The sequence below is a fragment of the Porcisia hertigi genome, chromosome 6 (assembly GCF_017918235.1).
Source record: "Porcisia hertigi strain C119 chromosome 6, whole genome shotgun sequence".
Taxonomy (NCBI): domain Eukaryota; phylum Euglenozoa; class Kinetoplastea; order Trypanosomatida; family Trypanosomatidae; genus Porcisia; species Porcisia hertigi.
The window spans coordinates 384,464-398,111 of record NC_090565.1 but is presented as its reverse complement, the minus strand read 5'-3'; the positions used below and the strand labels follow the sequence as shown (position 1 = coordinate 398,111).

The 13,648-nt window shown below is 58.5% G+C and overlaps 4 protein-coding genes across 4 annotated transcripts; all 4 read right to left on the bottom strand.

The window, feature by feature from the left end:
- Positions 1–514: 514 nt before the first annotated feature.
- JKF63_07157 (uncharacterized protein) lies at positions 515–2,962 on the bottom strand (the record flags this gene model as incomplete). The annotated part of the gene is made up of 1 exon (XM_067903098.1): positions 515–2,962. One exon carries the CDS (start codon positions 2,960–2,962, stop codon positions 707–709), a length of 2,256 nt encoding a protein of 751 aa, XP_067759536.1. The 3' UTR covers positions 515–706.
- Positions 2,963–5,845: 2,883 nt separating this feature from the next.
- JKF63_07156 (uncharacterized protein) lies at positions 5,846–7,096 on the bottom strand (the record flags this gene model as incomplete). The annotated part of the gene is made up of 1 exon (XM_067903097.1): positions 5,846–7,096. The coding sequence occupies one exon, from the start codon at positions 7,094–7,096 to the stop codon at positions 5,846–5,848; it is 1,251 nt and encodes a 416-aa protein (XP_067759535.1).
- Positions 7,097–8,048: 952 nt separating this feature from the next.
- Positions 8,049–9,353, bottom strand: JKF63_07155 (uncharacterized protein; the record flags this gene model as incomplete). The annotated part of the gene is made up of 1 exon (XM_067903096.1): positions 8,049–9,353. The coding sequence occupies one exon, from the start codon at positions 9,351–9,353 to the stop codon at positions 8,049–8,051; it is 1,305 nt and encodes a 434-aa protein (XP_067759534.1).
- Positions 9,354–11,050: 1,697 nt separating this feature from the next.
- On the bottom strand, positions 11,051–12,613 carry JKF63_07154 (uncharacterized protein; the record flags this gene model as incomplete). The annotated part of the gene is made up of 1 exon (XM_067903095.1): positions 11,051–12,613. One exon carries the CDS (start codon positions 12,611–12,613, stop codon positions 11,051–11,053), a length of 1,563 nt encoding a protein of 520 aa, XP_067759533.1.
- Between the last annotated feature and the right edge of the window lie 1,035 nt (positions 12,614–13,648).

Genomic DNA, 13,648 nt, shown 5'->3' with positions numbered 1-13,648 from the left:
TGTGTGTGTAATGTGTGTGTGCATGGCATGAGGAAGGCGTATGGGCGGAGTGAAGGGTGCGCGGAAGGGGGGGGGGGGGGGGAACGTTGGGAGCACACATGTGAAGATGGGATCCAGAGGATAGAGAGAATGAAGACAACCGCAACACAGAAAAGCTGCATGAGAACGCACCAATACAGAAAAGAAGAAAGAGAGAGACAGAGAGAGAGAGAGAGACGGCGCGCCGGTGTGCCAAGCTCTTCCCTTCACCCCCTCCCCTCTCCCCTCTCCCCCCTTCACCCCCTCCCCGCAACAAGCTGGTTGTAGAGATACAGCAGTTCGTATGCTCCACGTCGAGGCACCGCTTTTTCGAAACAAAAAAAGCAGGTGGGGTGGGGTGGGGAGTGGAGTAGGACAGAGCAGCGTCGTGGAGCTCACCCGCCAGTAGATGTGTGTGTGTGTGTGTGTGTGTGTGTGTGTAGATGTGTTTGTGTGAGTGAGTGGGTGGGTGGGTGAGTGTTCGTGTGTGCCAGTGTCAAGCCCCGTGACTTGAGAAATCGGGAGAGGACAAGGGGGATTGAAGAGGCTCAGCGCTGGGCATGCCGCCAGTGCTGCTACAATTCGCGCCTTGACTGGACGTACACACACAATGCAACACTTCAGAGCGGAGCGGAGCACGACAGCGAGGAGGGGAGGGAAGGGGAGGGAAGAGTAAGCGATCACTTCGCTACGCCTCGCGCATCACCCCCTCCCTTTCATCTATCTCTGCCGTCGCTACGAGGAAAGGAATGAGCAGCACAGCACACATTTGTTCCACGGCCAACTCCGATGCGGCAGTGATTTGAACACGGCCTGTGCAATGCATGATACAGGTAACATGCTCCACCGCCGTTGCATGCTTATCCCCCTTTGCCGGCGATGTCCCAGACGCTATACCACCGCGCATGCGCTTCGCAGGCGCAGCCTTGATCGCGCTCCCGTCGCCGCCGAGTGCGCTGTCATTGCACAGCACAGCGTGACCCTTATCGTTGCCGAACAGGACAGACATCCGGTCATGACCGCCGCAGTCGAGCGGGATTGCGGTTTCGACCACGGCGTTTCCCACGCGTTCATCACGCAACTCACCGTGTGCAAACGCCGCAGGTTCAGCAGGCACACCATGACCACCCATGGGCAACCGAACGCTCTCCATGCCGCACGGCGCCGTCGACTCGGGAATAAAAGTGGACTCCATAAAGAAGTGTGCCGCACTCGCCTCTGTCACCCAACCACGGCTGCTGGTGTGGACGTTGGGCGGATCAGCAGAGGCGGGAGGAGCGCTTGGGTCGGGCGGCGCCTGAGCCACCCCCACAGGCGGTGCCGAAATTAGTGGTCGGGCTAGCGGAGAACACCCCGCGAGCGGCGCCGCTGACGGTGCGGGTACTGGTGCGGGTATTGGTGCTGCTGCTGCTGCTGCTGACATGGGCGATGATGTTATTCGCTGCGGTGGGGTTGTTCGCCAGTCCAGGAGGATTTGAAGGCTGCTTTGGGTGGCTTGGCGACGCAGTTTGAAGGATACGACGTGATGGGCCAACAACGCCCGCCGGCGCCGCAAAAAGCGCACAAAATTCGCGGCAGTCGCTGGTGACGCATCGGTGTGCCCAGCACAAGTCCAGAAGCCCTTCGTCTTCTCCTGATAGCGAGCAGATGTGTCGCCCTCCTCGGCGACACCGTTACTACGCCCGGCCGGCTGCAGAGAGTCGTTCCTCGAATGCAGCGTAGCAAAGTCCCCGTGCAAAGTCTCATATCGGTTGACAGCCGCAGCCGACTTGAGGAGTTCGCTGGGGCTGAGGTCATCGGCCTGCACGTTGAGGTACCACTTCCACCATTCCATCGGCGCATCGCCGCGGACGTTCACACTGGCGCACCGCACCGGCACACGACGGGGGATTCCTTTAGCAACGCGCCCATCTTCATCCACGCCGACACCGCCCTCACCGCCGAGGCATGCCGATGCCGTCGCGAAGAGGGAGGCTCGCAGGCCGGCGATCTCGTCCCAGCGCGGGGTCGCCACCGCTTGCAGAAAGTCAATCGTGCACGCCTTTTCGCAGAGCGCGGGGGGGACCGTTGGCAGACCACGACCCGCCCTCCCATCCCCGGGGAACCCAGTCCCAAAAGACATGGTGTTGTTCGGTCGCTGCGTCTCTGCCTGGAGTACCGCAGAGCACGGGGTCTGTGCGCCACCTTCGCTGTGGTCCTTGCTCTTCGCCACGCCTGAGAGAGGTTCATCCAGCACCGCCCGCAGTAATAGAAACTCCTCGCGGGCTGCGCGGCGCATGGCCAACGGTGCGCAAGCCTCATGCAATGCATCGCGGACGCGCCGCGCGAGCGCATTTGTTGCAGCCACGCTGCCGTACGTTGCCATCCGCACCACCCCAGATGCAAGCACGTATACTACAGGCCCACGGTAGAGGGTTGTGCCGACGACATAAGGAGGCGGCCGTAGCACGCAGTGACTCGCTACCCCTGTCGGGCCGCGGTGAAGCTCCACGTTCCAAGACCTCGCCGCCAGCTGCAGCAAATCAGGCAGATGGAGCGACGCACCACGTCGCACAGAGCCACCTCCGCGGCTGTCAACGCCGTGTTGCGTCTTCACAGTGAAGAGTTTGCTGCTGCTGCTGTTGCGTGCAGGACCAGAACTGGGGATGGGCAATGGTACCGATGATGCACCGCAGTTGCTCACAAACGCGTACGCGCCGGTGATGTGTGACGCATCGCTCGGTGACTCTGACGAGATGAAACGTGAGCTGTGGTGTTTCCAGTCGGCCCGCGTCACGGCGTCCCGCATCCCGGCGGCATGACGGTCCGTCGCCTTCACGTGAGCGAAATCGCGGGTGTCCTCGTCATCCGAAGAGACCACGGCGTCGTAGCCGTCATCGTCATCGTAGAGGCTGGGAATGGTGAAGGCGAAGCGCGTTAGAATGTTGCTGATCTTCACATCCATTGGTGCCTTCAAAAAGAGCGCGAGCGCTCGGGGTAAGGAAGAGCGCCCCCCCCCCTCCTCCTCCTCCTCCTCGTTCGAGCTTTGGGGCAGGCGTGGGCAACGCAAAAATCCCTCACCAAAGAATCTACCTCCAGCAAAACGCTGCTCGTATGTCGGCCAGCCCAACAACAACAAAAAAAAATAGTCGAGGGAAGACTCGAGGTGCAATCACACGCACTATGCGAGTCACTCGCCTCCTCTAGGCACGATTGCAGAGCTGAACACTTTTTTTTTCCAGGCTCGCCCCTGCCGCACGGGTGAAGTAAGTCGCAGCAGAAAAGAAATGACGAAAGAAGAAGAAACAGGAGGAGGGATCGCCCACGCCCGGTCGTGTGTGTGTGTGTGTGTGTTCGTGTGTGTCTTGATCAATCGAGTTGCATATGTTTGTGATATCTTTACCTCGCCCGTGTGGAACATCCAGAGAGAGAGAGCGAGAAGCGCTTGAAGGAAGGAAGGGGGCGAAGAAGAAAGGAGAGAGTCACAGCGGGATCATCAGCTAGTCGGCGTAGTCGCCTCTCTCGGACCGAGGTCCCGGGTGCGTGCGCAATGGTGCCGCAAAGCACAAGCCGTCACCACCACCACCATCTACAGCCCGCACGACAAGCATAGCCGTCTCCAACCTGTGTGGGCGCCGTGTTCAAGTCAGCGCAGTTGAGTGAAGACATGCAGTTCAGCCATGCCTCTCGGACCCCTAGAATGTAGAACGAGCCTGCAGTGTGTGTGTTTGCGTGTGTGTGTGTGGGGGGGGGGGGGGACCGAGGATGGGCCTTCGGCCGCATGGCCTGCTGCAACGAGCGATAAGACTTCGTCTTCAACCGCCTGGGGAAACCGCTAGCCGTGGTTCCCCAGAAGCGAGTGAGCAGTGGCTATAAGTGTTTACATAGCGATCGATGTCTTGTGGTAGTGGCGGTGGTGATGACGTTGTCAACAGAGCGCAGCGATCCCCACCCCCATCGAAAAAAAGAAGAAAAGAAGGGGAAAAAGCGGCGACATCAACTCACAGCGAGGGAAAGGACCGATAGAGATCACACAGACAGACAGACAGACGGACGCGCAGACGAAGGTGGCGCCGAGAGCATATCGATACGCTACTCCCTCTACAGTACGCGCCGGTGCACATGCAGCTCCCTGTCCTCTTTTTTTTCCGTGTGCGTGTGTGTGTGTGTGTGTGTGTGTGTGTGTTCTGGTGTCCTCTCCACATCATCTTTGCCCCTACAAATCACTTGCAAGAACACAAAGAGCATCCCCGCTACCATCGCATCCTGCCGCTGCCCCCGCCTCCCTCAAGACACACATACACATGAATTAGGTGAGCGCCACTAGTCTGTGCTGGACAAATGTGTATGCGCGAATGCATGGGTTTACGCGCGTGCCCGTATCCCCCCCCACTCACACAAATAAAGTGGAGTGGCGCACCAGTGTACCGACGAGAAGACCCCAACGCAGTAAGGGAGATTGTCCACACGGCACTTTGGCATCGATACAAGGCAAAGCATTGGCTGGGATGATATCATAGACCGGTGATGGACGACAAATGGCATAAGCAGTACGTAGAAAAAAAGCAAATAAAAAAGCAGACACATGAATAGAGAGAAAGAGGGAGGGGGGAGGGGGGGAGAACCCTCTGACGCAGCTTGCTCGAGTGTGTCCTCCCTCATGACATGATAGAGACCAGCCCCCCCCCCTCCTCCTCTCATACAATCACCGTCCCCCGCGGCCCACACACGACAAAAACTGAACGAAAAAAAAAACTCAAAACAAAAAGAGGAGGGATGACGGCGAGGCACGGTAAGAAGTGGAAGCGTGCGAGCAGCTCAAAAGCAATACATACATATTAAAAACGTTTTGAAAATTTGGAGAGTGGGGGGGAGGGGGGGAGGGGGGGGAGACAGACAAATAGAGAGGAGGGAAGGGAGGGAAGGGAGTTCCTGCACAAACAGCTGTGCATTGACACCGCTGGGACATGGACAGATGAGGCATACAGAGACATGAATTTTCTCAGCGTGCTTCACCCATCTACCCCCCCCCCTGCTGAGCCCGCCCGGCCCCTTACACTGCCGTATACCAAGTCTCCATGGCACCTCCCCCACACCTTTACAGACCAACAGTAAAGAGATTTTGTAAAAAATCGTCTACGCGCACGAGATGAAGATGCCAACCCTCAGGAGGATTATGTACACAAGCTGTCAGTCCGCTGCAGATCAGGCAGCGGACACACGCGAAAAGCGCAGCGCCAGGGTAGCGTGTATGTGTGTGTGTGTGTGTGTGTATGTGTGTGTGTGTGTGTGTGTGTGAGTGTGTGTGTATGTGTGTAGCGGTGCCTCTGCAAAGGGGTTGGTCGTGCTTCCCCTGTGGGTCACCCACTCTGTTAGTTTGGGGAACAGAGAACATTTACATGCCAGCGTCGACGGGGTGGCGAGACGAGAGCACCTCTGCCATCACTCCTGTCAGAGGCGCGCGCACACGCACATTCTTTTGGACCCTCCCCCCTTTTCCTCCCCTCTCGTTCTCTTGCCAGCATAACCGCTCGGTGCCCACAAACTGGAACAGCCGACTTGGTTTCCCTGTCAGGGTCGTCAAGGCAGTCGATGAAGAAAGCGAGAACAAGAGGAACGGAGTGAGAGCGTGTGCTGGAAGGCGTCAGAAAGGGGGCATCCACCCCCCCCCAACCCGCCCACCCACCCCCGCTTTACTGGCACCCTCCGCACAGAACCACAGCGCGCACCAGCAGATGACGTATACAGACACCACACACACACACACAGAAAGAGAAAGAGAAAGAGAGACTCGCCCACCTTGCCTCCTCCTCCACCCCCGCTCCCTTCCGTTCCCTTCGCAGGGAGTTCAACTGCGCATGCCCGTCACGTAACGACTGATGATGCTGTGTTGAATCTGCGTGGTGCCCTCGTAGATGGAGAAAATCTTGCAGTCACGGTAGAGCTTCTCCACCGGGTAGCCGGTGTTGTAGCCGTTGCCGCCAAATATCTGCACCGCGTTCGTCGAGCACTTCTCAGCGAGGTCAGCGGCCATCATTTTTGCACACGAGGCGTAGTACGTGTTGCGGCGGCCCTCATCTGTCTCCCAGCCCGCACGGTACGTCATAAGACGACACGCCTCCACACCAGCCGCCATCTCTGCCAGCATGAACGCGACGGCCTGGTGCTGCGCGATCGGCTTGCCCATCGTCACACGCTCGCGAGCGTACCTCGTCGCCTCGTCCGTGGCGCGCCGCGCCAGCCCCACTGCACTGATGGCGACAGAGGAGCGCGTAAAATCAAATACTTTCATGGCTACTTGAAATCCCTGGCCCTCCTTTCCCACCACGTTCTCCTCCGGCACCACCACGTTATCGAATGTGATGCCGCGCGTGTCGCTGCACCGCTGACCAAGCATCACCTCCTTCGCCCCGCGCGTCACCCCAGGCGTGTCAGCGTCCACAACGAAAGCCGTGTAGCCACCCTCGGAGCGGGCCAAAACAAAGAACCAGCTCGCCACGCCGCCATTCGTGATCCACATCTTGGAGCCATTGATCACCCATTTGTCGCCCTCCTTTTTTGCAACCGTCTTCATACCAGCCACGTCAGACCCGCCCGACGGCTCCGTGACGCAGTACGCCGCCAGCAGCGGCTCCTCCATCATGCAGCCCAAGTATTTTTTCTTCTGCGCGTCCGTTCCTGCGATGAGAAGCGGGGCCTGGGCCAAGTTATTGGCATCGAACGCGGTCGCCATCCCCGTGCACGCGTAGGCCAGCTCCTCCTGCACAACCAAGCCGTCCATCACACCGGCGCCAAGGCCACCGTACTTCTCAGGGATGTGCATGTTCGTCAAACCAAGCTCCCAGGCCTGTTTGTACACATCCCGTGGATACTCCATCGACCGGTCGTACTCTGCCGCCACGGGGATCATCTTTTCTTTCGCAAAACTGCGCGCCGTTTCCTGATACTGCAGCTGCTGCTCGGTCAAGCCAAATGAGAAGCCGGTGGCGGACTGCGCCGCGGGCATCGAGGCGCCGAAGAATACCCCCGCGTCTGCCGACTTTGCCCCGTGCAGCGGCGCTGTGCGCCGTGCCAGGAGCACCTTGGAAACGGAGCGCATCCTTGTGGTGGACGGCCGAGGTGCGTGTATTGAAGGCGGCCACCTGAGGAGGAAACAAAAAAAAAAGTGGGGAGGGAGAGGGAAGAATGGTGAAAGAAGCAAAACGGCGTTCACGGAGCAGCTGCGGGAAGCAGTAGCGAGTTGAGATGTTTGGCGTGTGACCTGCAAAAAAAAAAAGATGAGGGAGGGCAGGAGGGAAGGAAAAACGGCAAAGAGGCCGAGGAATGTGCTGAGAAGATGTGAAGTCGTTACAACTTTTTCTGCTTCTTTGCTTGCTTGCTTGTGTGTGTGTGTGTGTGTTGGCGTGTTGGCGTGGTGAGAAGGACGAAGAGGGGTGGAGTGCAGGCAAAGTCGCGGATGTGGTGGTGGTGGTGGTGGTGAATTATTGGCTTTGTGGTATTTATGAAGCACTGCAGAACAGAGAGCGCACAGAAACCTCAGCTGATGATAATAGCGGCTGAGAGAGGGTCGGTGAGTTATCGCCTCAACCAGGAGTGTGGAGGCGCGGGGGCGGAGTAAAGCTAGGGAGTGATGACTCTAAGGCACGCGTATGCATACGCAGCGTCTCCTCCTCAGATCACCCGCGTTCCGCTTCTATTTGCATGCCCTGCTCAACATGAATTGTCCTTTTCTTTTTTCACTGTGTGTGTGTGCGTGTGTGAGAGTGTGTTCCCCTCCGCTTTTTTGTGTGTCTCGACTCCACTCATTGACCGTTGTGGTGAGTACTTAGCCCCCTTTTTTTTTCTTCTTGTCCTCTCGATTATTTCTCTTACGTCATGACGCAAACGCTGCCGGGCACTTCAGCGCTGATGGCGTCTGCAATTAAGTGAGAGCGGCGTGGGTTGTGGGGAGGGAGAGGGGGGATTACACACACACATACACCAAAAATAGGCGTTCGCGAGTCAACGCTTACTGCTACTTAACTGGCCGCTTCGTCCCGGTGCGCAGTGAATCACTGGCTTTGCTGTTGCTGCTCACTCTCCATCTCAAGTCGCTTCTCTGCTTCGTTGGCGTTCGCCGCCGCACCGCGCGCGGCGCTACCGCTGCCGATGTATTTGAGACTCATGACAACGCGGTCGCTGGACAGCGCACACTCGAACTTGTAAGACTCACCCGCGGTCATCGATAACGCCGATGGCATACGCGCATTCGTGCCAGCGTCGATGAGCTGCAGCGCTTGGCCCCACTGCATGTCGCGAGAAAAGTTGTCGATTGTGTCCTCCGGTGCCGTCGACATCACCTCTTCGCCGTCGGTGGCAACCCAGTAGAACAGCCACGCGTGCGCTGTTCCGCTTGTCGTCGCTGTCGCCTCCACCTGGAAAGCCTTTTTGAAGGTACCCCGTTTTGTCTCAGCAAAGTCGATCGTCAAGAGCGGGATTGGGTCGGCGAGGCGGCGGAATGGGACGGAGCTCATGCGGAAGCCGTATTGTTTGGTGAACACCACACTTGTCGTGTCCTGCAACGCCATGACGTGCGAGAGATCAATGCCGTTCCAGCTGGCAACGGCGCAGATCTTCGTCAGCGTCTCGCACTCTATCGGCACGGCATACTGCACGCCGTGCTGCGGCAGAATCTTTGTTGTGGGGCAGAGTAGGCGCTGGCGGACATCAGCGATGTAGTCGAGTGCACTCTCACCAAGCAGAAGTGTGCCAAATATCTCCGAGACGAGAATGCTCGGTGGCTCCGGGAAATCGCGCGGGGTCAACTCGGTGCTTAGCATGTTCAGCACCTTGATCTTGCCCTGCAGCCCGTTCGTTGCGATGTTCGACCGCGCCAGCGCCGCCATCTCCGACGAACCCTCGACTGCCACTACCCACTTTGCGTTGAGCTTCGCTGCCATCATGGACAGCAGGCCCGATCCAGCCCCGATCTCGAGCACGCCGGACTCACCGGGCACGATGTGCTTCTTCAGCAAATTATAGTAGAACTCATTTCGCGGCAGGTCATTCATCATGGCGTAGTGAAAATCGTTGACAGCCTCCACGAGCGCCGTCGGCACGCGACGCAGCCGTGGCGGCACAAAGATGTGCTGCTCGAAGCGGTAATCGAAATCGCTATTGCGGTCGTGGCCTTGCGAGGCCCCGTTCGGCTGCTGGCGCTGTTTGTGGGGCGAAGAAGCCCCGGCGGGGTACTTTGCCCCCGGCGGCAGGAAGCCGATATCCATCTGCGGATGTGCGTACGCTGGGCTGCCGCCGGCTGCGGCGATGGACGTCTTCTTTTTCCGGGCGGCCCCGGCAGCGACCCTCTTCGGTGGCATGTCCGTGTCTTCTGCGGGCGGGTCGGCGAGGCCACAGGAGTCGGTTGCTTGATTACTCGTGGGGGGGGGGGGGAGGCAGTGAAGCTGAGAGATCAGGGAGGGAGGGGGGGGCCGTGACGTTGAAGCTGGGTGGCGGGTGAAGGTGAGAATTGGGGGACGGGTGGTGGGTAGTGGACAGCGAATGCGGCGTTGTCCGGAAGCGTGATGGCACGGATGACCGCAAGAAGTACGTTGTAGGCCCCCCTCCCTCCCCTTCCGGTCAAGGGTGACTATTCGCGCCGCAGAATCGGGGGAGGAGAGAGAGAGTCGACCACGTGGTGCGAGGGATGCCGGAAAAGGGGGGCAGGTGACGGCGGTGAAAGATATCCGTGCGTGTGCGTCTATCAGAGAATCAAGCAGAAAGAGAGGCGGCTGCAGAACACAGCGAGTGGGCAGCGGAGCACAGAAGCAAACGTGGTCTGACACTACGCGTCAATTCTCTCAAGACTATATGAAGGGCCGCGAAGCCTCGAGCCGGTAGGGTGTCCAGATAAAACTCAGTGAGGGGAAAGAGCAAGAAGTGCACCAAGGTTGGGGGGGTACGGGGCAGGGGGCTGCTGCATACAATAGGCGCATGTAGGTGGAGATGGAAAGGGAGAGGAGGAGGCGGGGGCAGGAGGCAGTGTGTGGCCAATAACATTTGCACCGCAGCGCCCCTGTCACACACACACACACACACACACGGCGGTGCGCACGTTGGACTGTGGATCCGCGACCCGCCTCCTCCCCACCCTTCCTCACCCAACTCTCCTTCCTGCATCGGTGCGAGTGCGTCCTCCCATTCCACACCGGAGTCAGGAGAGACAGAGCGAGGGAGAACTACGCGGCGCTTCCCCGGTGCTTTGTTTTTTTTTTTGTGGAGGAGGAAGAGGAGGGGAGGGGGGGGGGGCGGTGAAGTACGTGAGGTGTGAGGTCACTCGGAAGGGAAACACGAAAAAAAAATGATTTGAAGATGATATTCGGGAGCTTCGGGTGCATGTACGCCTGCGTGTCAAGGTGTCTCATTGTTATTGGAAATAGGGGTGAGGTGGTAGGATTGGGGGAGTGGGGGAGAGAGTAGGGGGCGGACGTGGAACGACGCCGGCGTACAGTTCGAGCTGCCTCTCTCTCCTCTTCCTTCGGTCAACTCACCCCTCCCCCCCTTCCTTCCTTCCCTCCCCCCCCTCCCCCCCATTTCTCCCTCCAATCCCGTCAGCACCCGCCAGCGCGGGGCTCAAAGCCAACACCTTCGGCAATAGTCACCTCTTCAGACCCGCGTTCCGCGAAGTCAGTGAACTCATTAGAGAGATGGGCGGAGAGCGGCTGAATGGAAAGAGAAGACCATGAGGGTCAACCAAAAGTGCTCAGTAAAAAAAAAAGGGGGGGACCCGATAGACGCACAAATAAAGGGGAGTGGAGGTGGAGGTGACGCTGACGACTGGTGGATAAGGATGAGCTGCGTCAACCTGCGAGTGCGCGCAGGCACACCTATGTACACCCCACACACACACACACACACGCGCGCGCGCGCAGGAACACACTCACCGATACTCCTCGTCACGCGTGCGTCTGCTCAACGGGGCGTTTTGGTCGTGCAGCGAGGCAGACGAGGCGAGAGGAGCGGCTGCGTCCTCGCAGATCATAGGAAACCCACGCGCGCACAACTCACCTCTCCTTCGTTACACGGCCATCTCCATTTTTATGGGGGGGTATGGCGCGTAGTCCACCACCTCCATATCCGTTGACTCGTAGTCCTCGAGGAACTCCCGTTCCCTGTTGAACACGAGAGTTGGAAAGCCACGCGGGACTCGCTTCAGTTGTTCCTGGAGGGCGCTGACGTGGTTTCTATACACGTGAGCATCACCGAGGGTATGCACGAGCTCTCCAGGCCGCAGTCCTGTCGCCTTCGCAATCAGGATGGTGAGCAACGAGTAGGAGGCAATGTTGAAGGGGACGCCGAGACCCATGTCACAGGACCGCTGGTACATCATGCAAGACAACTCCCTTGTCTCCGGGTTCACGTAGAACTGAGCAAGCAAGTGGCACGGCGGCAGCGCCATTTTGGGCAAGGCACATGGGTTCCAGGCACTGAAGAGGAGGCGGCGGTCGTGTGGATTCGTCTTGAGCGTCTCCACAATGTACTTGATCTGATCCACCCCTTCGCCGTCGTAGTTTGCCTCGGACCCCCTGTACTCTGCCCCAAAATGGCGCCACTGAAATCCGTAAACGGGGCCGAGGTCCATCTCTTTATTTTCTGTCAATCCGCGGCTGTCGAGGAACTCGCGCGAGCCGTTGCCGTCCCAAATGTGGATGTCCTTGTCCGCCAGCATCTGCGCGTTCGTGTTGCCGCGGAGAAACCACAGCAGTTCTTCACACACGCCGCGCCAGAAGACACGCTTCGTCGTCAGCAACGGCAGGCGGTTGTCGCGCAGGGAGAAGCGCATTTGAGCACCGAAGAGACTTATTGTGCCCACGCCGGTGCGATCCTCCTTGGTGACGCCCGTCTTCAGAATGCGATCGATCAGCTCGAGGTACTGCATCTCTTCTCGGTTGTATGGAACGTACTTGAGGATCTCGTAGTCAAGGCCACCCTTCTCGCTCCTCCGACGCCCCTGTGACGACTCCAGGCTCCACGCGGATGGGGCGCTCGGGGGGGGAAAGGTGAAGAAGCGCGCACACTTGGGCGCCTTCGTGTGGATTCGGGTGAGGTACACCTCCTGCAGCTTTTCGACGCACGGTGCAGCCATGGCGTCCGAGTAAACCTGTGCGCCGCCAATGCAGTACACCGTCTCGATGGAGCTGCAGTAGGGCGGACGGGCGAGGACGTTGAGCGCCTTGGCGAGGCCACCGTTCACCACCATCACATCCTGCGCCGCGGCGGCTCGCTTCTCCTCCGGCAGCGAGGCAAGAAACTCGTTGGTGGTTCCCTGAGAAGAGAGCACCACATTTAAACGATCTTTGAGGGGCCTGAACTTCACTGGAACACTTTCCCACGTCTTGCGGCCCATCACCACGGCGTTGCGCTTCTTCTCCGTCGGTGGTTTCTTGTTGCGCAGCAGCGTTGTTTGGTCCTTGAAGAAGGCCATATCCTCTGGCACCTGCCACGGGATCGTCTCGCCGTCGCCGATGCCGTGCTGCTCATCGGCCGCCACGATCAAAGAGAAGCTGCGTAGCGAAGGGAACGCAAGGCTTGCTGCCGTAGTCGGCATGGGGATACGAAACCGCGTCGATGACTTTGACATCTTTCTTTTCTTTTCTTTTTTTTTCTCCTTCCCTCGGAGACGTGACGTGGAGAAGAAACGGGGAGGAGGGGGAGGGAAGTCTCTATGAGTGTGTATGGAGTGAGTGAGGGAAGGGGGGAGGAGGGGAGGAAGAAGGGAGGAAGGAGGGGGAGGGAAGTCTCTATGAGTGTGTATGGAGTGAGTGAGGGAAGGGGGGAGGGGGGAAGGGGTACGCTCGCCTCGTCTCAGACAAAAAAAAAGGGGGGAGGGATTTGAGGAGACGACTTCCGTGTGCGTGTGCGTGTGTGTAGTTGAGGGGGGGGGGGACGATTGATATTGGAAGGATGGATGTATGGAAAGAGAGTAATGGGGGTGGGGGGGGGGGAGACTGCATCACCGATGGGGAGGAAAAATCGGCGGATGGACTGGCTGGCTGGTAGGGCTGTGTGCACAACCACGAGAGGAGCGAACACGTTCACACACTCACGGGCACGCGCAGCAGGAGCAGCGGTGATGACACAATCCTTCCCTGCGTGTGCGAACGACCTGTACGAGGCAATACAGACGTGAGTCACAGCACACTAGAAATTATGTGCTCTGCCCCGCCTCTCTCTCTCTTATGGTGCACACCACATGACATTGTTTCTCTTTTTTGTTTCGTGCTTCGCCTCTCTTGTGCTGTATGGTTATGTGTGTAATCTGTGTGGTGCAGCACGGATCAGCATCTGTTCGAGATGAGTCGCATTGCACGACCGCCACATGCTCAGACGACCACTAATACCAGTGTGATAAGTTACACCGAAAAAAGACACGAAGGTCTTTCCAAACGCGGGAAAGAAATACAAGCCAGTAAAAAAAATGGTCCAGGCGCAGAAAACGACGCCATGGGTGGGGCTCGCCAGCTTTCTCGGCTTCGCGGGGAGTTTTCTGATGGGCCTCCATCCTCCTCCCTCCTCCTGCCCCCCCCCCGCCGCCGCCGCCGCCGCCGCCGCACACACCCCGCACACACACGTTCAAAAAAAAACATTTGCAGCCCATCGCACCGCGATACGGGAA